Source organism: Hypanus sabinus, chromosome 1 (assembly GCF_030144855.1).
Source record: "Hypanus sabinus isolate sHypSab1 chromosome 1, sHypSab1.hap1, whole genome shotgun sequence".
NCBI lineage: Eukaryota > Metazoa > Chordata > Chondrichthyes > Myliobatiformes > Dasyatidae > Hypanus > Hypanus sabinus.
In genome coordinates, this window is record NC_082706.1 from 30,182,727 (window position 1) to 30,205,403 (window position 22,677).

Genomic DNA, 22,677 nt, shown 5'->3' on the forward strand with positions numbered 1-22,677 from the left:
TCCACCAAAATTTGATAAGCTTACCTCAGTGTAATAATCCAAAACAAAATAATATGAACAAGTGTTTGGAAAAAATACTAGTTAGACAAGATTTTACCCAATAACTTACCCGCAAACAAAATATTTTAAAAAAAACAAGTTAAGACTTAAGTAAGAACGGTCAAGAAAAATAATAGATGAAGAAAATCTACTTCTCTACCAATGTAATCACACCAAACCAGATGGAGTCGAAACCACAAGGAGGTCATCAATAAATTTCTGAGGTTCTGAAGCCGAGTTAAACCAACTTTTGTCTCCACTAGTATGAATAATACGGAGGTGTGCTGGATATCGAAGGGAAGGCCTGAATCCGCGATTGAATAGTTCTTTAATAACTCGTTTAAACTTGGCTCGAAGTCTCAGAATGTGGAGACCAAAGTTCTCGACAATACGAATTGGTTGACTCTTATATTCCATGTTTCCTCTCCGACGAGCTTCTTTAATGAGGAGATCGTTGGTCTGGTAGCGATGAAAACAGATAATTGCTGGATATTGCCTGATGTTCTGGGGCCGGCAAAAGCCCTGAAGTGCGCTGAGTTTTGTCTTTCTCGCGCGAGGTTGAAAGTATTTCGTTCCCAAAAATCTCACATAGATGAGTAGAAAAAAAAATTGCAGTCATAGGATGTTTCTTTTTTCAGCCTTCTATTATGGACCAAGCATATTCAGCTTGGAAGAGTAAAGGATTACTATGATTTTCTGATCTATTTTTGGATAATTGTTTTATGTCTTTTGAACAATATTCTAATAAATATAACTTGCCAAGATCTCATTTTTTTTAGATATTTACAGTTTAAGAATATCTTAAACACTGTTCTTCCTACCTTTCCAAATATTGATTCTTCGGGTATTTTGGAGAAATTGTTAGAAATAAATCCTTTTCAGAAAGGTGTAATATCAAATGTTTACAATATAATTATGAATATACGTTCAGAGGCCTTTTATAACATTAAAAATGATTGGAAAAGAAAACAACTTTATTATCCCTATTGAGAATTGGGATAAATTTCTTCAATTCGTTATTATATCCATATGTGCTAAACATTCGTTGATACAGTTTAAAGTTGTGCACAGGGTTCATATGTCCAAGAATAAATTGGATCGTTTTTATTCCCACATAAATCCTATATGTGACAGATGTCATTCTGAGATAGCTTCTTTAACTCATACGTTTTGGTCATGTCCGCTTTTGAAAAAAAAATTTGGAATGACATTGTCGATATTATTTCCACGGTATTGAACATTGATTTACAACCACATCGTATTACTGTAATCTTTGGTTCAGCATTCAAAATTCCAGCGCATCCTCTTTCCTAATGTTAATGAACTCAGGTGTTTCGATCTGCTTTAAGACCCACAATTTCCATGGTCTTTTTCAATGGTGAATATTGAAGCAAAGCATTGATTACTTAGCTGTCCTGCTATCTTCTACGGCTTAATGCACATGTTGCAACAATCGCTTCCGATGGGCTCGATTGTCATACGGCTCAACCTCTCACTCTTCACATACTTTTAAAATGGCTTGGGGTTTTCCTTTATCCTGTTTGCCAAGGTCTTCTCGTGGTCCCTCCTGGCTCTCGAAATTTCATTCTTGAGTTCCTTCCTGCCACACTTGCAATTATCTAGAGATCCAACAGCACCGAGCTTCTTCAACTCTTAGTAACCTTTTCGTTTCTTCTCAACTTGCAGCAGACCAGAGTCACTGACGACTTCAGCCACGAACTGACCTATGTCACAGGGAAGCGTTCTCTTTTTATACCTGCGAAAACAGGCCATCACATGACCTCTCGCTGGCGGGAAAATTACATCACTCCACCATCACAAGGCCATTACATCATGCCCAGCAGAGCCTCATTTACATCGCGTTCATGTGGCAGTCACAAGGTATCCACGGCGTATGCAACACTTGCAAAATAATTTATTTATTCAGCTTCATAGTCGCAGGAGGAATGAATGAGTTGTGACATTCTAACTCCGGAAAGTGAATACATTCCCTTATATAGTAGTTCCTCTCATTCATTTTTATTAGCGTTTTGCCACCCTAACAGAAGTAAATGAAGCCCAGGGGTTTTGGAAAAGTTTGAGAGGGTATTCAATTGGATGAATGTTGGTTTTATCAAACGTTATCCTTTGATTATTACGGAAGGCGACTGTTACATTCTTACATTGTTCAACATGAAGATGCAGCAACCATAGTAAAAACTCAGATGGATTTCGATATCAAGGTTGTCATGCCTTCTGAAAAACACATCACAACTGAATGACAACAAAAACCACCCTGATGCTTGACGCTGATGTGGATCCGGCATGCCAAACACAGAACATCATTTTTTTTCCCTACACAAGCTACAGTAAGAAGCAATAATATGCGGTTCTTAACAGAAACATACCCAGAGGCAACGTCTATTTCCAGCCGAAGCCTAGCTTGAGCCAAAGCCTGAAACTTTTGCTCTCAGCGCTGACCTACTTCCAATATGGCCATCCCAAAAATGTTCTGCACGTTTCTCCTTTCTGTAATTTTAAACAGGCGTCGCCATCCTGCGTGAAGTATTGTCGCTTTGTGCTGGTACTTCCGCTAATTGAGCCGCCGGAACAGTATCGCACACTGTTGTAGTACTAATTTTACGTATATACATTGACAATTGTAAAGCTTAATGCATACCAATGCAGAAGGCGGAAGACTGAAATTATGCGAAAAATAAGGATAAGGTTTTCGTGAAACCTCGGCGAAGATTGTCAGCATAAAGTCTGCGAATTAAGACAGAAAATGTCTGTATTATTGATTAAACCTAAGTGTTGCACACATACTGGTGTTCCATGTAGGAATGAGATCAGGATAATATCCTACCAAATTTTTATTTGTTTGTTTCAAGAGTGGGTGGATGCGAGCCACAAGCAACTACAGTCTGGAAATTAGTGGGTTCAGAGAAACAAGGAGAGTGGAATTAGATATAACAAGGAGTTGAGTGTAGAAATTAGTTGATTCCAATATTCAAAGAGTCTGATCTTTGCTTTTAATCTGCCTACAGCAACTGGATAACGGTCGAGGTTAATCTGTGCCGCATGAGATCCTCTACCGGATGATGCTACATTGATGAAGGCTACATTCACATCTTGGAGCTGAGACCCTAGTTGTCTCGAATTCATGATTGTATAAGGGACGGGTAACCCTGGCCATTGATCAGCCGATTCATTCGTATTTGAAGAAACTGATTGTAAAAACCACCAACTACCTGCAAACCATGGCTTGACGTGACCGTGGTTGGGAGGCTAAATCAGATAACACACGTTGCCCAAGCTTGACATTCCGGAGGCAAAGGCAGTAATAGATTGGAAGTAAAGAGACACAGTCACCCCTAAATGTCAGGGGGCAGATAACTAGGTAACTGTAAGGGGAGGAAAGGGGAATAGACAGAAAGAGCATAACACCCTGTGGCCGTTCCCATCAACATTAAATATAATGTGTCGGCTAATGTTGGTGGGGACATCCTACCAGGAAATTTTGCAGTGGTCGTGTCTCTGGCACCGATACTAAACCCTCTGCTCAGGATGAAAAGGAGGAAAAAGAGGAGAGCAGTAGTGATATGGGATTCTATAGTTAGGGGAACAGATACAAGGTTACGTAGGAAAGATCTAGAATCCCGGATGGTCTGTTGCCTCCCTGTGCCTGTGTCCGCGATTCCACAGATCGAGTTCTCCGTTTTCTCAGGAGAGAGGGTGAGCAGCCAGATGTCGTGGACCACGTGAGGACCAATGACATAGAGAGGTCCTGAAGAAGGAATATAGAGGGCTATGCAGATTTTAGATTAGTGCATGAAATACAGGGCTGTAATTATGGATAATTTCAACTTCTCTCATATTGAGTGGTACCTCCTTACTGAAAGGGGGATAGATGGGGCTGAATTTGCCAGGAGTGTTCAAGAAGACAATAGACACTAGAATACTACAGCACAGTCCAGGCCCTTCAGCCTTCAATACAGTGCAGACCCAGATATTCCTTTAAAAGGTACAAAACACACACTACCCTGTAACCCTCTATTTTTCATTCATCCATGTGCCTGTCCGAGTGGCTCCTAAATAGCCTTAATGTATTAGTCTCCACCACAATCCCTGGAAAGTCATTCGAAGCACCCACAATCCTCTGTGTGTAAAAAAAATCATCTTTATTTATCCCATAAACTCCCTCCCTTAACTTTGTACATAAGCCCTCTGGTGTTCACTATTGGTACCCTGGGAAACAGGTACTAGCTGTCCATTCTATCTATGCCTCTCATAATCTTGTTGACCTCTATCAAGTTCCGGCTCTGCTAACCTTGCCTCAGAAGACTTGTATTCCAATCCAGGCAACGTCTTGGTAAATCTCCTCTGCAGCCTCTGCATTGTTTCCACATCCTTCCTATAATGAGTTGACCAGAACTGAACACAACACGTGAAGTGCGGTCTCACCAGAGAATTGTAGAGTTGCAAATGACCTCTGTACTCTTGAATTCAATCTCCCTATTAATGAAGCCTAGCATCCCATAGGTCTTCTTAGCTGTCCTCTTAAACTGTGCAGCGTCTCCTGACACTGTATGTGGACCGACCGACGAGAAGAACGGCCATACTGGATCTAGTTCTGGGTAATGAACCTTGTCAGGTGGCAGACCACTTGGTGGGGGACATTTTGATCAGTGACCACACCTCCCTTAGCTTCAGCATTGCTATGGAAAAGGAGAAAAACAGACAAAATGGGAAAGTATTTAACTGGGGAAGGGTTAACTATGAAGGGATGCGGCAGGGACTAGCGAGAGTAATTTGGAAACAGATGTTCAAGGGTGAAAGCACAGAGGTGATGTGGAGGAAGTTTAGGAACCACTTGTGCTGGGCTGTTTTCAGGAAAGGTTTGTCCCACTGAGGCAAGGAAAAACGTGGTAGGAAAATGGAACCGTGGCTGTCGAAACACGTGAGGCAACTCGCCAAGAGGAAGAAGCAAGAATATGTTAGATATAGGAAGCAGGAAAGGCTCATAAGACATAAAGGGTAGCCAGCAAAGAGCTTAGGAAAGGACTTAGGAGAGCTCGAAGGGGCCATGAGAAGGCCTTGACATATAGGGTTAATGAGAACCCCAAGGCGTTCTATGCATATGGGAAGATCAGAAGGATAACAGGAATGAAGGCAGGGCCGCTACAGGATAAAGAAGGCCACATTTGCTTGGAGGCGGAGAAGGTTAGCGAGGTCCTAACTGAATATTTTTCCTTCAGTAATCACAAGTGAAAAGTAGCTTAATAAGGTTGAGGTCGAAATTGAAGAGGCCTGTGAGCTGAACAATGTGGAGATTAAGGTAGAAGAAGTGTTGGATCTTCATAAGAACAGCAGGATTGATAAGTCCCCAGGTCCGGAGTTCATATACTCCTGGTTGCTGTGGGAAATGAGAGCAGAGATCTCTGGAGCAGTAGCTATGATCTTTGAATCCTCTTTGGCTGCAGGGGAGGTGCCGGAGGAGTGGAGAATGACAATTTAAGTTCCCCTGTTTAAAAATTGTAATATGGCGAATCCTGGGAGCTATAGACCGGTCTGTCATACGTCGGTGGTCTGCAAACTATTGGAAAGCAGTATTAATCATAGCATCTACGAGCATTTGGAGATGTATTGTCTACTCAAGGATAGTCACATGGTTTTATAACAGGAAGGTCCTGCCTCGCGAGCCTAATGGAGTTTTTTGAAGAGGTAACAAATGACATTGATGTGGGTAGGGCGGTAGATGTGGTCTGCATGGAACTTAGCAAGGCATTTGACAAGTTCGCCCACGGGAGACTCAACCAGATAAGTCATGAGGCATGGCATCAGTAGAAACTTGGCTGTTTGTATAAAAAAAAGCTTACAGGAAGAAAGCAGAGTGTAATAGTGGAAGGAAAGCTTTCTGCCTGGAGGCACTAGTGGAGTTCCGCAAGGATCTATCCTCGGACTACTGCTCTTTGTGATTTTCATAAATGTCCTGGATGAGGAGGCTGAAGGATAGTTGAGTAAGTTAGCGGATCACACGAAGATTGGAGAAGTTGTAGATGACGGTGCCGGTTGTCGAATTTCACAAGAAGATATAGACAGGCTGCAGAGTTTGGCAGAAAAATGGCAGATAGAGATCAATCTAGATGTGTGAGGTGATGTATTTTGGAAGGACAAACCTGAAGGCTGTTTACAGGGTTAATGGTCGGTTACGTAAGAGTGTGGATGAATAGAGGCAACTTGGGGTTCAAATCCATACATCCATCAATGTCGCTGCACAAGTTGATAGGATAGATAAGAAGTCCTATGGGATGCTGCTCTTTATTAATAGGGAGATTGAGTTCAAGAGTAGAGAGGTCATGTTACAACTCTACAAATGTCTGGTGAGACCACACTAAGAAACTTGTGCTCAGTTCTGTTCACCTCATTATAGGATAGTGTGCAGAAGAAATTTACCAGGATGTTGCCTGGATTGGAAAGCACGTCTGATGTGTCAAAGTTAGCAGAACTGGGACTTTTCTGTTTGGCGTATAGAAGAATGACAGGGGACTTGATAGAGGTCTACAAGATTACGAGTAGCATAGATAGGGTGGATAGCCAGTACCTGTTTCCAAGTGCACGAATCGCAAACAGCAGAGGACATATGTACAAAGTTAACGGATGGAATTTTTGGGAGGCATCAGGGGTAATTTTTTACATAGAAGTTGTGGGTGCCTGGAATGATCTTCCGAGGTGGTGCTGGAGGCTAAAACATTAGGCATATTTAAGAACCTTTTGGACAGACACATGGATGAAAGAAAAATAGACGGTTATGGGCTAGTGTGGGTTTGGTACTTTTTTAATGAATATAGGGTTCAGACACAGCAACAAGAGCTGAATTTCCTCTACTGTGTTGTAGTCTTCTCGTGTTCTAGTATAAACCATTCTGAATCAGAATGCAGCATCCTACTAAACATAGATTCGGCTTCTCAATAATTCGAGCACAAGATAAAGGAGAGATTCGTGCCGATTGCACACAACAGCAGGTGTTTCCTGTCAGCTCACTTTTTTGCAGATAAATGTTTTATAGAGTCGATGCTCTGCTGGTACAGAACGTTGCAAGCAGTTTTTGCATACAGAAAACGTAATGAATAGATATTAAACACAATGTTCATTTACTGCTTCTCAATAATTACTTGCAAATAGTCCGTAAGCTAAATACGATGCTTATTTATGTTGAAAAACTTTTATTAACGTAATGCAGGAGTGTGGTTGCTTGCAGTTTCTGCTAAAGGACAGAACTGAGTAGAGTCCAAAATCCAAAAGAAAACATTCTAACTGGACATGTTGGACAATTCAGACTAAAATTTTACACTGAAGATTTATACTGAAAAAAAATCTTAATCATGCAGCGAGCTGAAGATTAATAAAATAAAACAACGATCAAGCTTCATTTTCAGTTGTATATGGTTTGCTGACATTTGAGACATTGTGTGTTGACGTAGAAATTTGTAAAGGGTTGGTGTGCCACTGCCAAATATTTTGAAGTCATAATTCTCAGTAGATTTTAATAACACCGTCCTATCAATGAAACTGTCACGGGTTGTGTCACACAGAGTAAAAAATATGGTCTGAAGCAATGCCCAACAATAGATAAAAATATATTTTATTCTGGATATACTAAATGATATCTTGATTTCTCTGTTTACCTGCATTTTTCCCAAAGCATCATACTAAACTTAGGATCAAATCTCTCTTTTTTTTTAAATTTTCCCTTCTGCACTGCACTTCTCTGTGAATCTGCGTTGTTCCATCTTCCATTGCACATTACGTTAATGCATTCAGGCCTCCTCTGTCAGTCACCGATCTACATGGATGACTATCTCCGCTCTATCACCTCTACTACCTGCACGCCTTTCAGTGGGTGCAATTGCCACTCCAACCAATTCACGCTTGATGGGAAGATCTGCCACCTGCTGCATTTCCAGCCGGCATGGAGTTTGGCACAGTATCTGCCAGTGGGAGAAGTTTACCACATTGACTACAATTTCTGTCCATCCAATAAATTAAGATGTTGCAAAATTAAAAAGTAGAAAAACAAACAAACAAACACAAATAAACAATAAAAGCTTATCTTTGGCTAACAATATTGTTCCTCGTCAAGTCTGATATCTTCAAAATCCTCAGTCTAATATTTCAAATGCACATCCAACTCTAATTTGACACAATAAAAATGACTGCCTGGAAAATGTACGTCTTCCATTTTGCTTCGCTACAGCAAACAAATTCCCAACCGGTTCTCTCTCCTCATATCTGCTGCATTTTCTCTTTCAGTCACCATTCTACTGCACATTGGAAACACTTTGCCGAGTCGCAGTTCGACCTCTCTCTGCACTGCAGGAAACGCTGATTCCCCCCCCCCCCCTTATATGCATTAGGCTGTGTAATCCGAAACAAAATGGACGAAGAACGTCGAAATGTTTTATTTTCTATATGAAAAACTTCAGCTAGCGTGACCTGCATGCTGAGCAAGAGGGAGTATCGTTGAAACCAACAACTCTGGGTGATAATGAATCCAGCAAAAAGAACGGCAGTTGCACTGAGAGCCCAAAGTAATCGAACTAAAAAGCCTATGCAAGTGAAGGACGTTACATCAAAAGCATCGGGAGATAGATACCATTTTGCTTCTAATTTATTTAGCCTTTTTGCATGGGTGCAACATAAACCATTCGGTGCGATATAGTGTAATGTTGATTGATTAATACGCACGAACCATCAATAATTTGTGTTCTCTTTGATAAATGTGGGAGTTCAGACAGGACCGATAAACAAATGACCAAAGTGCCTAACTACATGATAGATAGTAAGTGGGAGATAAAAAAAATGTGAATCCAATGAAAGCCCAACAGATCCGATATAGTATCTATTAATCATCTGAATAGACTATATCAGCATGGTTAGCTTCTGGGACTAAATTTTTAAGAATGCAGATTTTGGGTTGGTGAGTCATTGCCTTGGTAGATTCGCGTGACTCGATGTTTTCGCAGGAGAAGGCGAATGAAAGATGATGGGCCTATCAAGTCTATTAATGGGCATGTCCTTTTCCATTGGTGCTTTCCATCAAATTGCAATTCACACGTCAACTGAGTGAAAATCTATTGGCTGCTAAGAGAGAATTATTGAATGCAGAAAAATATATAGATTTGCCTTCAGACCGTCTGGGGCGTCTGCTGATTTTGAAGAAGCCGTTTTATGATTTCAGAGCCCGCTGGTTTAACGGGCTGAACAGATCGCTCTAAATACTCACCGAAATAATGCTGTTGTCTCTCTTGGCACTGATGGTGTTGCAGAACTGGAAATGTGAGTTTATTCAGAATATTGAAACGATTCGATAATCAGTTGAAGTGTTCATTATCGTTAATGTCTACACTCGGATAGATTTTCAACATTGTTACTGAAAGAAGAGTGGAACGTAAAGAAAAATTAAGAGACAAATATACAGTGCGGTTATCTCATTTTCAACTTTGTGGTAACTCAATCTTGCAGTTGATAAAAACTACGAGGAACTTAACTTTGCTCATGCGAAGTAATATTTCAATTAAGGTTTAATGTCTCACAAGCAGGAAAGTGTTTATTTTTAATACTTTTCTCAGTTATTTTATCATCTATTTTTGGTTAATTTTTGCACATGGGTATGTGTTGTCCTTGGAAAAGTTATCGCTTGGGTCAATTGTCTTTGCTCTCACTCCGTTTCCTTATGTTGTTTTGAAGGTGTTTAATTTAGGATAATGGGGATTGTTTATCTCTTTGTATATCACTTTTCATCAATTTGGGTTAATTTATTGACCACATTATATTGAATACCCGAATCGCTACATGCCACAGGGTGTGCTTCAGTGTAGCATACTAACCTCTCTCTGTTGTCTCGTTGTGGTTCCTAGACGTGTGAAACTCAGATGATCACGTTATTCTGTCCATCACCAATATTTCCTATTCATCAAGTCTCTGGACAATGTTCCTGATTTCCAGTTTGTTTAACTCGTTAACTTACTTAATACATCTTTAGTTTCGTGTGAATTTCGAGGCATCTGTGACTCCTGCAGTTGTCTTCACTACTGCTACCCACCTAATGTGCTTCGACAATTAGAGCATAACGGTTGTATTGGTCAGAAGAAGCCAGATACTTCTCCATTAAATGAAAATAGAAATGTGTTGTTGAAAATAGATACTACATGTACTTCCCAAGGAACTTCTGTCAATTTATACTGTGTAATTTCAACTAAAGTGAGTTGCATTATTTCATCTCGAAAATACCCCATCGGCGAAATAGTGGCTGTTGTAAACTGAAATTTCAAGCAAATTATTAATCGGAGTTTATTAGAATTTGAAGGTAGGTACTGTATGGACACAACCTATGAGACTCCGGAGTGTATAGCTCAGTGAATGCTAGCAGTTCCCTACACTGCAGCTGTGCTTGACTAAACATTCTCATCGTTGATAATTATCAGTTGCAGATTTTTCTACCACTATGCGGCACAATCAAGTGAACAAGTTTGACAAATGCATTTAGACGCAAAGTTTGGAAAATTTTCTCATTTTATATCACTGAAGTCATTCTCTAATACAGAGAATATTTCAATATTAACTTTATTATTATTCTTTGCTTTTTCAAAGGATGATAAAATCGAAACTTTCAATCAGTAATGGAGTTTCTTTAGATTCAATTATCTTTAATTAAATTATATTTTATATCAAGTTGCCTTAATCTGAATATATATATATTCCGACCGGCCGTACATATTGAGCGTCAGGAAAATTATTATTGACAATATGAGTTGAGGAATGGACTGTAAATTAGTTGAACTGGATAGTGAGCAGCGTTCACAATCTATACCAATAGCACTGATCCGAATAATATGCTAAGAATGGATTACGAGAAAATAACAATCGGTCAGCTAGTTCTTGCCTCTATAATAATGTTCATCTGAGAAATCAGACAGGAAAGCACGTCAAATTCAGTTGCTTCCAGATAACCCCGTGTATTGGCGAACTCATCTGTAAACTTTAGACTATCATCCTATTAATGTCCACCAGCTATCTTGAAGATATAAATTAGCTTTGTGGTGGCTAAATGGAGAGAATGTAAAGCAGGTTAACTTAGATAAATGTTTTCGTAAATCTGCATTCAAGTTAGTTGTCTTTTATGCAGAAGACAATTTTTAGCATGGACAGTGTTGCACGGGCCCGAGACGAGAATTACATCGGGTCGTTTTGCTATATTCGGAAATAGATGGGCGTCACTGTGCAGTCAGTTAAGATGGACGAGTGTGTCAAAGTGATAATTTCATGTCGTTTTGTTTATTGAATTTAAATTTCTTATGCGCATCGGAGCCGGCAATTTTAGAGCAACAAACACAAACAATGCAGCGGGGGGAAAAAATAGTTTGGATAGCAGTTGGGGGTGGGGATGGGGAAAAATGCCGTTGAGTCGGTGATGTCGTGGTGCGTATCTTTAGCATTGATTGCATAAAATGTTGCTCTTTTTTCCCACTGGAATACATACTCGGATTAGCAGCACAAAGAAATTTAGCGACAATGTACAGGAAATAAGTGAAATTGACCTAAACTGAGAGATCACAAATCGGTCGAGTCAAAAATTCAGTGCTATAACTTTCTATGAAGCTAGATACAAATAATCCATTTTCACCCATCGGTATTTCTGATCCGGAAGGGTAATCGAACAGACACGATTTGTGTGCCTGGACGTGAACAGGACTGGATGAGCCTGGACGTGAAAAGGACTGGATGTGCCCGCAAACCAGTCAAACTGTCAATATTTTATCAGTTCAATATGATCAATGCGCATTACCAGCTGCCGAAGCATGTTTAGTTTGTCATTAAAATAGATGAAGAGTTAAAATTACTATCTTTAATGAATCCGTGAAATCCACATTTGTTTTTTTTTGTTTTTCATTAAGGCATTTTCCTGGTAAATCGATTAATTTGATATCCCGTCTACCCTGACATCTTACCTTTCCACAGTCTACCCAGGAACTCCACAGCCAGATCTAATCATGTATTTCTGATTTCAGGCAGCCCAGTTGATGGTCAGCCCGAGCAGTCAGGTAAACTTGCTACATTTAAGATGAGCGCTTGTGTGGAGGTGGGGGTGTGGGGATGTTGGTTTCTGAAATTGATTGTCACAGAAGATCTCTTTGAGAGGTGACTGCTCTTCTCATATTGCGACAGTCAATAAGCTCAATGCTGTGAATGGAGTAGAAAAGCGTGCGCTCTGAGCGTATCCCGAAGCTCAGTTAAACTACCATTTGTCATTCCATCCTTTTAGTACTGAGGCTGACGTAATTTGCGGCCTTACGTTGTTCTTTTCCCTCTGGCGTCGACTTCCGAGACTGTTTGCACATCTGCAAACAATGTCGGGGTTCGATTACCCGATTGATGAGGACAATGCACTAGGGCACGGACAGAGAGGCCTATAAGCAGTTCTGTGAAGTAAATAAATGAACGAAGAGATAATGTTCCATCTAAGCCTCCTGTGCTGCCTATCAGCCACATGGCTGGAGTTGTCTTACCATATCAATTAAAAAAATAACAAGCTGTGTAAATATAGAGGCCGTACAAAAATCCTCATCAGAACAATATCTCGCCCACAATACTGTAAAAAAAAGTAAAGTTGGAGAAAATCTGCTTGTCTTTCTGTTAGACAAACGTTTCTTCCCATGGAAAATGCGGATGACTGCCAATCCTCCAGAAGTTCGCTTGGTGATGAGCTCTGCTCGTCACGTTAATTAGCGCGTTTGCTGTTTGCCAGAGTCTGGACTCCCGTTTGCTCATCTGGATGTACATGTACAGTTTAAATACATTAGGCGCCGTTCAGTAGCGTGCACAATGTGCGAAGCGCCGACTGACAACAGCTTAAATCGGTGCTAATTTGTGACATATGTCTTGTTCTTTTTCAGAAAGTGTCAAGATAAGATTGGTGAATGGGACCGGTCGATGTGCTGGGAGAGTGGAGATTTACTATAAGGGACGATGGGGGACAGTGGATCACGATCTTTGGGACCTACAGGACGCCACTGTGGTGTGTAGGGAGTTGGGTTGCGCAGGCGCATTGAACGCAACGGGCAATGCTTACTTTGGGAAAGGATCCGGACCCGTTTTGGCGACAAACATTGAGTGCCGTGGGGACGAAATAGCTCTGCGGCAGTGTAAATCAAACCCATGGCGTGACACTGGATATTCACACCATTGGGATGCGGGAGTTGTCTGCCAAGGTAAGAAACAGGATTTTGACACTGCTGTCGCAACGTTCTGAAATGTTTAGGAATGTCAACTATCTGAAATATGATAGACTCATTTCCCTTTGCTTGTGAAATCAAACTAAGTCCGATTATTCTTTTTTTTTTAATGTGAGTATTCCTGACATGCTGGAATTACAATTCGATCTATCGCACCCTTACTGGGATGTCAAGATTACATTTGAAACCAATGAATAAATACTGAATAGACAGCCAAATTATTAGAAGCGTTGAGAAAATCTAGCATTGGTAGGTAACGAAACGTTTCCGTCAGGACTCCAAAGCCTGGGACCCGAAACATCCAGAACTTCTTTCCTGCCATAGATGTTACACACGCCGTCCAGTTTCTCAATAGTTTCATTCTATTTGCTTAACGGTTGATTACTAAAGCAGTGGACCACGCAAACAGTCCTCAACAGCCCCCAACTCATCTTTGACGAGCAACATGACAATCTACGTGAGTTTGACTATATGGGCTCCGATAGCCCCCGCCAAAGATTTGTTATCTTTTACCTGTCCGAATGGCTTTCAAATATTGTTTTATTTAACTGCCTCCTCCAGTTCCTCTTGCACATCGTTCTTACACATTCCAATATCTGGGTGAAGAAATTGTCCTGCAAGGAAATTTGGAATATTTTCTATCACCCTTCATAGACTACAACATGTGTATTCACCACATTTTACAGCTATGCAGACGCAGGATATCATGTGTAATATCACCGGCATATGTGTGAAATTTGTTAGCCTTCCGGCAACTACTTTGCACTGGATACTACTGTTCATGGCGGTTCGACACAGTTTCCAACTCCATTCAGAATATTTCGATCCTGTGCAGTAGCATCCCCCTTCCCACATACCAACCAGTGATGCAGCGAGTTAGAATGCTGTCCATGGTATATGTAGAACATTCAATTGTTTCTGGTGAAATAGCAAATCTTTTGAACTGGCCACAGAAAATATCCAACGTCATCCCTTCCGTGTTATTGTATCGATATGGTGGGCCCTCTTGTTATCCTCAGAGATATTAATAACCAGAAACTTGAGATTTCTCACATTTCCACGTGTGATCCCTCTATGAGTCTATAAGATGTTCCCCTGTTTTATACTTTTCTAAAATCCACAGACAGTCCATGGTCTTACTAATGTAGAATCTTGATTTGTTGCTATGATGCTACTCAATTAGCTGATATATCTCACTCCTGTATATCATCTCCTTACCACCTGAAATCCTGCCAACAATACTAATATAATCAGTATCTTTATAGATGACATTTGAGCTGTTCCTAACCATACAGTTATGTGTGTAGTGAGAATATGTTGGCGGAAAAAGCACACATCCCTGAGGTTCGCCACACTGGGTTATCACCAGGGTGGAAATGCTGTTTCTAATCTGCCCAGATTGGGCCCTCTGAAAAGTAAGTCGAGGATCCAGTTCAATAATGTACGTTTAATATTCACTTTTAACGAGTGCATACAAGACGTACAGCTCTCCTAGGTGTGGAGCATCACAGCCAATCATGATGATAGTTTTCACTTTGTGTGAAGTAATATTTTGCAAACACTGCCGGAGTTGATGTACATCAGATTTCACGAGCCATCTTTTTTGAAAAAGCTCCCAGCGTCTTGCCATATCCATCTGCAAACCCTACATGGTTTTCTTGTACAGACCTGAGTCGCACGTGTTGATTGACGCAGATCTAGCCACCAGTAAACTGCGGATCTCTTGGCTCATTCACAAATTTGTTTTTGTATGTACAGTATTTACTCGTAGGCACACTATGCGGCACCGTCAAGTGAACAAGTTTGTCTAATGCATTTAGACGCAAAGATTGGAAAATTTTCTCATTTTATATCACTGAAGTCATTCTCTAATACAGAGAGTATTTCAATATTAACTTTGCTATTATTCGTTGCTTATTCAAAGGATTATAAAATCGAAACTTTCAATCAGTAATGGAGTTTATTTAGTTTCTATTATCTTTAATTAAATTATATTTTATATCAAGTTGTCTTTATTTATATATATTCCGACCGACCGTACATATTGAGCCTCAGAAAAATTATTAGTGACAATATGAGTTGAGGAATGGACTGTAAATTAGTTGAACTGGATCGTGAGTAGCGTTCACAATCTATACCAATAACACTGAACCGAATAATATGCTAAGAATGGACTACGAGAATATAACAATCGGTCAGCTAGTTCTTACCTCAATAATAATGTTCATCTGAGAAATCAGACAGGAAAGCAAGTCAAATTCATTTGCTTCCAGATAACCCTCTATATTGGCGAACTCATCTGTAAAATTTAGACTATCATCCTATTAATGTCCACCAGCTATCTTGAAGATATAAATTAGCTTTGTGGTGGCTAAAGGGAGAGAATGTAAAGCAGGTTAACTTAGACAAATGTATTCGTAAATCTGCATTCCAGTTAGTTGTCTTTTATGCAGAACACAATGATTAGCATGGACATTGTTGCACGGACCCGAGACGAGAATTACATCGGGTCGTTTTGCTATATTCGGAAATAGATGGGCGTCACTGAGCAGTCAGTTAAGATGGACGAGTGTGTCAAAGTGATAAATTCATGTCGTTTTGTTTATTGAATTTAAATTTCTTATGCGCACCGGAGCCAGCAATTTTAGAGCAACAAACATAAACAATGCAGCGGGGGGAAAAAAAAGCTTGGAGAGCAGTTGGGGGTGGGGATGGGGGAAAAGTGGGGATGAGAAAAAATGCCGTTGAGTCGGTGATGTCGTGGTGCGTATCTTTCGAATCGATTGCATAAAATGTTGCTCGTTTTTCCCACTGGAATACATAATCAGATTAGCAGCACAAAGACATTTAGCGTCAATGTAGAGGAAATAAGTGAAAATGACCTAAACTGAGAGATCACAAATCAGTGGAGTCAAAAATACAGTGCCATAACTTTCTATGAAGCTAGATACAAATAATCCATTTTCACCCACCGGTATTTCTGATCGGGCAGGGTAATCGAACAGACACCATTTGTGTTCCTGGACGTGAGAAGGACTGTATGAGCCCGCAAACCAGTCAAACTGACAATATTTTATCAGTTCAATATGATCAATTCGAATTACCAGCTGCCGAGGCATGTTTAGTATGTCATTAAAATAGATGAAGAGTTAAAATTACTATCTTTAATGGTTCCGTGAACTCCACATCTGTTTTTTTTTTGTTTGTTTTTCATTAAGGCATATTCCTGGTAAATCAATTAATTTGATATCTCGTCTACCCGGACATCTTATCTTTCCACAGTCTACCCAGGAACTCCACAGCCAGATCTAATCATGTTTTTTTCTGATTTCAGGCAGCCCAGTTGATGGTCATCCCGAGCCGTCAGGTAAACTTGCTACATTTAAGATGAGCGCTTGTGTGGAGGTGGGGGCGTGGGGATGTTGGTTTCTGAAACTGATTGTCACAGAAGATCTCTTTGAGATGTGACTGCTCTTCTCATAGTGCGACAGTTAACAATCTCAATGCTGGGAATGGAGTAGAAAAGCGTGCGCTCTGAGCGTATCCCGAAGCTCAGTTAAACTACCATTTGTCATTCCATCCTTTTAGTACTGTGGTTGACGTAATTTGCGGCCTTACGTTGTTCTTTTCCCTCTGGCGTCGACTTCCGAGACTGTTTGCACATCTGCAAACAATATCGGGGTTCGATTACCCGATTGATGAGGACTGAATGCACTAGAGCACAGACAGAGAGGCCTATAAGCAGTTCTGTGAAGTAAATAAATTAACGTAGAGATAATGTTCCATCTAAGCCTCCTGTGCGGCCTATCAGCCACACGGCAGGAATTGTCTTACCATATCAATTAAAAAAAAACAGGTTGTGTAAATACAGAGGCCGTACAAAAATCCTCATCAGAACAATAGCTCGCCCACGATACTGTAAAAAAAGTAAAGTTGGAGAAAATCAGCTTGTCTTTCCGTCAGAAATAGCTCCCAGCGTCTTGCCATGTCCATCTGCACATCCTACATGTTTTTTTTTCTACAGACCTGGGTCGCACGTGTTGATTGTCACAGATCTAGCCACCAGCAAACTACGGATCTTTAGTTCATTCACAAATTTGTTTTTGTATGTACAGTATTTCCTCGTAGGCACATGCTCATCTGCACAGGTTTCAATGTAAACAACGTAAGCTGACCCGTGCATATTCAGACGTGAAGATGAATCTCAGAATGGAGTCTCGTCCAGCGATTCAAAACAGTCCTGTAAGCGCAGATGCTCCTATACGCTCTACTTTCCTAATCCTCATTACGGGAGCGATGACCTAAACTCTTTGCTTACATTCAGTGAGTGAAAGTACAGCCAGGTGATCAGGGTATTTGGGTGTGGGATAGCATCGCAGTTCTTCTGACAATAATGGTTTAATTCTGTTCCTATGTTTATGGTACTATGATCTTATAATAAACTGGATTACAAGTGGATTGGAACCAGAGTGACCAAAGATATTATTCAAAAAGTTATTAAGACAGACATTGGTAATCTCTCACAGAAATTTCGAGAATTGTTCGACTAATATCCTGAGCTTAACGCCCGTCAATGCAATAAAATGTCAGGTAAGGGACGGGCATGAATTACGTCCTGAACGTATGATATTTTCGTCATTACTGAGTAATGATGAGGTGGAATGTGACAGAGTTTTTTCTCCCCCCGGCACAACAGAGCGTGAGAGATTGATCAGGCAGTTGTGATTGTCACAGGAGAAAGAAAACGTCATGGCAGTGCAGTCAGCACTGACGATATTTCGACCTATGAGACTGTATGAGTGAAATTGTGGAATACAAACGTTATCATCACGTTGTGGGGCGATTTAATAGATCAATCAGCAATCCCGGAGATTTAGAGAAACAAAGTTATGTAGTGAACGGAGACCTTTGCAAGAAACATAACTTTGCTGCAGTCGGTCATTTCAACTTTCCACGTACTAACTGAGGCATCAGTATTGTATATTGACAAGATTAAGAATCTGTCATATGCTGTCATGAAGGTTTCCTGAATCAATACCTTAAGGTCCCGATTTGTGACTGTGCGACAATTGACCTGGAATTAGGCAATATGTCAAGGCAGGTGAAAAAAGTTTGAAGATTGGAACAATTTACTGCCAGTGATCATAACACCTTTTTGTTTCAAAGTGTATATGGAAAAAAAATCTCTTATCCGCCGATTGAATTTCAAATTGCATAAAGATCGATTGTTATATGTCAGAAAGAAGCTGGGAAGTGTGGAATAGGAAATTCTGATGTTCGTCAAAAGTACACACTCTAAGTGGGCAGTTGATAAAACTGAAGTTCTGCTAGTACTAAGCTTCTATGTGCCTGTCAGAATAAAGGGGGAAATTCACATTGACTTTCAACAGATGTTGCACCACTATTTATGAAATGAAACGAGGTGCACGTTTAGTCAAGAAGAAAATAAAAGCTTACAAAAGGTTCAGAGTGCTAGGTAATGGTAGAGAACGAGAAGATTATAAGGCTACTAGGAAGGAGATTAGAATAGCAAGAACGGGCCATGAAAAAGCCTTGCCGGGCAGAATTAAGGAAAATACCAAGGCTATTCCATAAGTTTGTGAAGAGCAAGAGGATAAGACGTGAAATAATTGGACCTATCAAGTGTGACAGTGGTAAAGTGTGTATGGAACACGAAGAAATATCAGAGGTACTTAATAAATACTTTATTTCATTATACACAATGGAAAAGGATTTTTGTCATGTAGTGATGTCTTGCAGCAGATAGAAAAAAAACTTGAGCATGTATATATTAAGAATGAGGATGTACTGGAGCTTTTGGAAAGCATCAAGTTGGATAAGTCGCCGGGACCGGGCGAAATGTACCCCAGGCTACTATGGGAGGCGAGGGTGGAGATTGCTGAGCCTATGGCGATGATCTTTGCATCATCAATGGGGGCGAGAAAGATTTCGGAGGATTGGAGGACTGCGGATGTTGTTGCTATATTCTAGAAAGGGTGTAGAGATAGCCCAGGAAATTATAGACCAGTGAATCTTAAATCAGTGTCTGCTAATCTGATGGAGTAGATCCTTAGAGGCAAGATCTTAAGGCCAGGCTTATTCAGACAGTATCAGAACCAAGTGCACATTGCTTTGTTGATCCAGAACTGGCTTGCCACAGAAAAGAAAGCCAAGAATGGTTTTTAAACGGGTCATTGGCTGCATGGAACTCGGTCACCGGTGGAGTGCCTCTGGGTTCTGCTCTGGGGCCCTTACTCTGCGTGACTTTTATATGTGCCTTGGATAAGTAAGTGGAGCAATGGATTAGTAATTTTGCTGATGACGCAAAGTTTGGAGGTGGTGTGGATATTTTGGAACGCTGTCAGATGTTATAGCTAAACATTGAAAGGATGCAAAACTCGGCTGAGAGGCGGCAGATGGAGTTCAGCCCAGATATGTGTGAAGTGATTCATTTTGGTAGGTCAAATATGATAGCAGAATATAGTATTAATGGTAAGACTTTAGGCAGTGTGGAGGATCAGAGAGATCTTGAGGTCCGAGTCCGTAGGACGCTCAAAGCAGCTGGGCAGGTTGACACTGTGGTTAAGAAGGCGTATGGTGTGTTGTCCTTCATTAATCGTGGAAATGAATTTTGGAGCCGAGAGGTAATGTTACAGCTGTATAGGACCTGGTCGGACACCACTTGCAGCACTGTGTTCAGTTCTGTTCGCCTCACTACAGGAAGGATGTGCAAGTCATACAAAGGGTGCAGAGGACTTTACAAGGATGATGCCTGGATTGGGGAGCATGACTTATGAGAATAGGTTGAGTGAACTCGGCTTTTTCTCCTTGGAGCGAAGGATGATGAGATAGAGGTGTACAAGAGGATGAGAACTATTGATCGTGTGGATAGTCGGAGGCTTTTTCCCAGGGCTGATATGGTTGCCACAAGAGGACACATGTTTAAGGTGCTGGGGGTTAGGTACAGAGGAGATGTCAGTGTAAGCTTTTTACTCAGAGTGTCGTGAGTGCGTGGAATGGGCTGCCGGCAACGGTGGTGGAAGCTGATACGAGAAGGTCTTTTAAGAGTCTTTTCGCTAGTTATATGGAACTCAGTAAAATAGAGGAGCATTGGTAAGCCTAGTACTGTGTGAGGCAGGGACATGTTCGGCACAACTATGTGGGCCGAACGGCCTGTATTGTGCTGTAGATTTTCTACTTTTCTATGATATGTGCAGATGATTATGAATAACCAGACATATAGAAAGAACAGAGAATGCGAGAGAACACGCAATAAAGAAATCAAGAGGTGTAAACACTTTGAGTACTGGAGCAGACAACGTGAAGGAGAATCTTAAAAGATTCCGCAGACATGTTAAGAGCAAAAGGATTGCATTGGCTCTCCACCACCTCGCACCCCCCCCCCCCCCCCCCACCATTTCTATTTACTTACTAACAAGACGGACAGAAAATCTGCAGAAGAGAGGCAAAACAACTCAGTGTACATGGATTCTATGCAGATTATTAGGCAGGAGACGATTTCTAAGCTAAGGTACCCTAAGGTGGATAAATCCTTAGGTACTAACAAGCCGTTTCCTTGTACTCTGTGGGTGGCAAGTGCAGGATTTGAAATGGTTTTAGCACAGAACTTCTAGCATCAGCATGGCTTTGTAGTGGTAAACCGCGTCTAACAAATCTTGTAGCGTTTTTCAGATGGTTTCCTGGAAAATTGTTTAAAATAAGGCAGAAGATCTGCCTGTATGGTATTTAGCAAGACAGTTGGCAAGGTTCTGCGTTCATTGATATTTGTTACTTACGGCAATTATATAGATGACACCTTGAAAAATATATTTGCGGATAATACCAAAATTGGTAGGGGGTGTGGTGATAAATGGACAGCGAGGAAACTATTAGAGCTGACAGGAGGATGTGGACAGTCTGGGAAAATAAGGGAAAAAATGGCATATAGAACGTAAAGCAGAAAAGTGCGAAATGTTGCTTTACGGTAGGACTTAACTGGGTAACTCTTACATGGTGAACGTTAGACACAGAGGAGTGTGGTGGAATCAGACGACCAGATGTACATAAGACCAGACACAGAGGAGCAGAAATATACCATTCCGTTCATCGAGACTTCCATTCTATTTCATCATTGCTGATTCAGTTATCCTCCCACCAACAATCTCCTGCATTCTTCCCATAACCGTTCATGCCCTGGTCCATCAAGAATCTATCATCCTTTGCCTTGAATATGCATAAATATATGACTACCACAGCTGTCAGTAATAAGATTCACCACTCTGTGCCGAAAGGAAATTCGAAAGGAATTCTATTTATTTGTTTACCTATCAATCTATCTATCTATCTATCTATCTATCTATCTATCTATCTATCTATCTATCTATCTATCTATCTATATATCTATCAATTCATCCATCTATCTATCTATGTCTCTATAGATTTATGTTTTTGCTTGTTTATTTCTGTGTTTATTTTTTCTTTCCATTTAGAAAATTTTCCATTCATAAAACCTTCCCAATCCTTCCCACTATTGTGTTCTCTAATGTATCCAAACCCTTTAACTGTCATGTTGGCTTTGATTTTTTTTGTTAGCAACCTTGGTGTCACCTTTCCTTCACAGTACTTCTTGCTCTTTGTAATGTATGTATCGAGTGCCTTCCGAATTGTTTCCAGAAATTGTTGCTCTGCCATCATCCCATTCAGTACTCTTTTCCAATCAATTCTGTCCAACACTTCTCTCAAGCCTCTTTAATTTCTCTAGTCCCATTTTTATACTGATACATCTCACGTATGCTTCTCCTTCCTACTTTCACGCTGATATGATGATTATTACACCAGAAAATCTTGAATCAATTCTGATTCATTGCATATTTAAGAATGTAGAATTGCTGAACCCTTAGTGTCTCATAAACGAGGTACTCTACAAAGCACCCTCGTCGGCACTCTAAAAACTCCGCATTTAGAACCCAACATTAAACTGATTGTCCCAATCTATCTCGTTATTGAAGTCTTCCATGACTATGGGAACTTTGCCATTTCGGCAATTACCATCTTCCAGTGTAATTTGTCAGCCGAAACCTTGCTACTGTTTCGGGTCCCATCTAAAACTCCAATTAGTGTGTTTTGTACCCTTTTCATTCCTTACCTCTACCCACAATGTTTAAAAACCTTCTGACCTCTTCCTCTCGAGAGCACCCAAAGTGATATGCCTGTTGTTGAGGAGAATGTCAACAGGTGCATCCTGCACTGTCTCCCTAACACCTTCTCCCTTCGTGACTATCTTTCAGTTTATATTGTTTTGCACCTCTCTATATGCCCTATGTAGAATCATTCACCCTTCACAGTGATTGCGATTCACCTATTT

At 40.6% G+C, this 22,677-nt stretch overlaps 1 protein-coding gene across 1 annotated transcript in view; it reads left to right on the top strand.

Moving 5' to 3' along the window:
• The window catches only part of LOC132397529 (scavenger receptor cysteine-rich domain-containing group B protein-like), a 56,649-nt gene extending 39,868 nt beyond the window's left edge, over window positions 1–16,781 (top strand). The window contains exons 4-6 of the mRNA XM_059976378.1: window positions 5,706–5,719; window positions 12,986–13,289; window positions 16,648–16,781. Coding sequence (XP_059832361.1) covers window positions 5,706–5,719; window positions 12,986–13,289; window positions 16,648–16,781 — 452 coding nt within the window. The remainder of the gene's footprint in view (window positions 1–5,705; window positions 5,720–12,985; window positions 13,290–16,647) is intronic.
• Window positions 16,782–22,677: the final 5,896 nt, after the last annotated feature.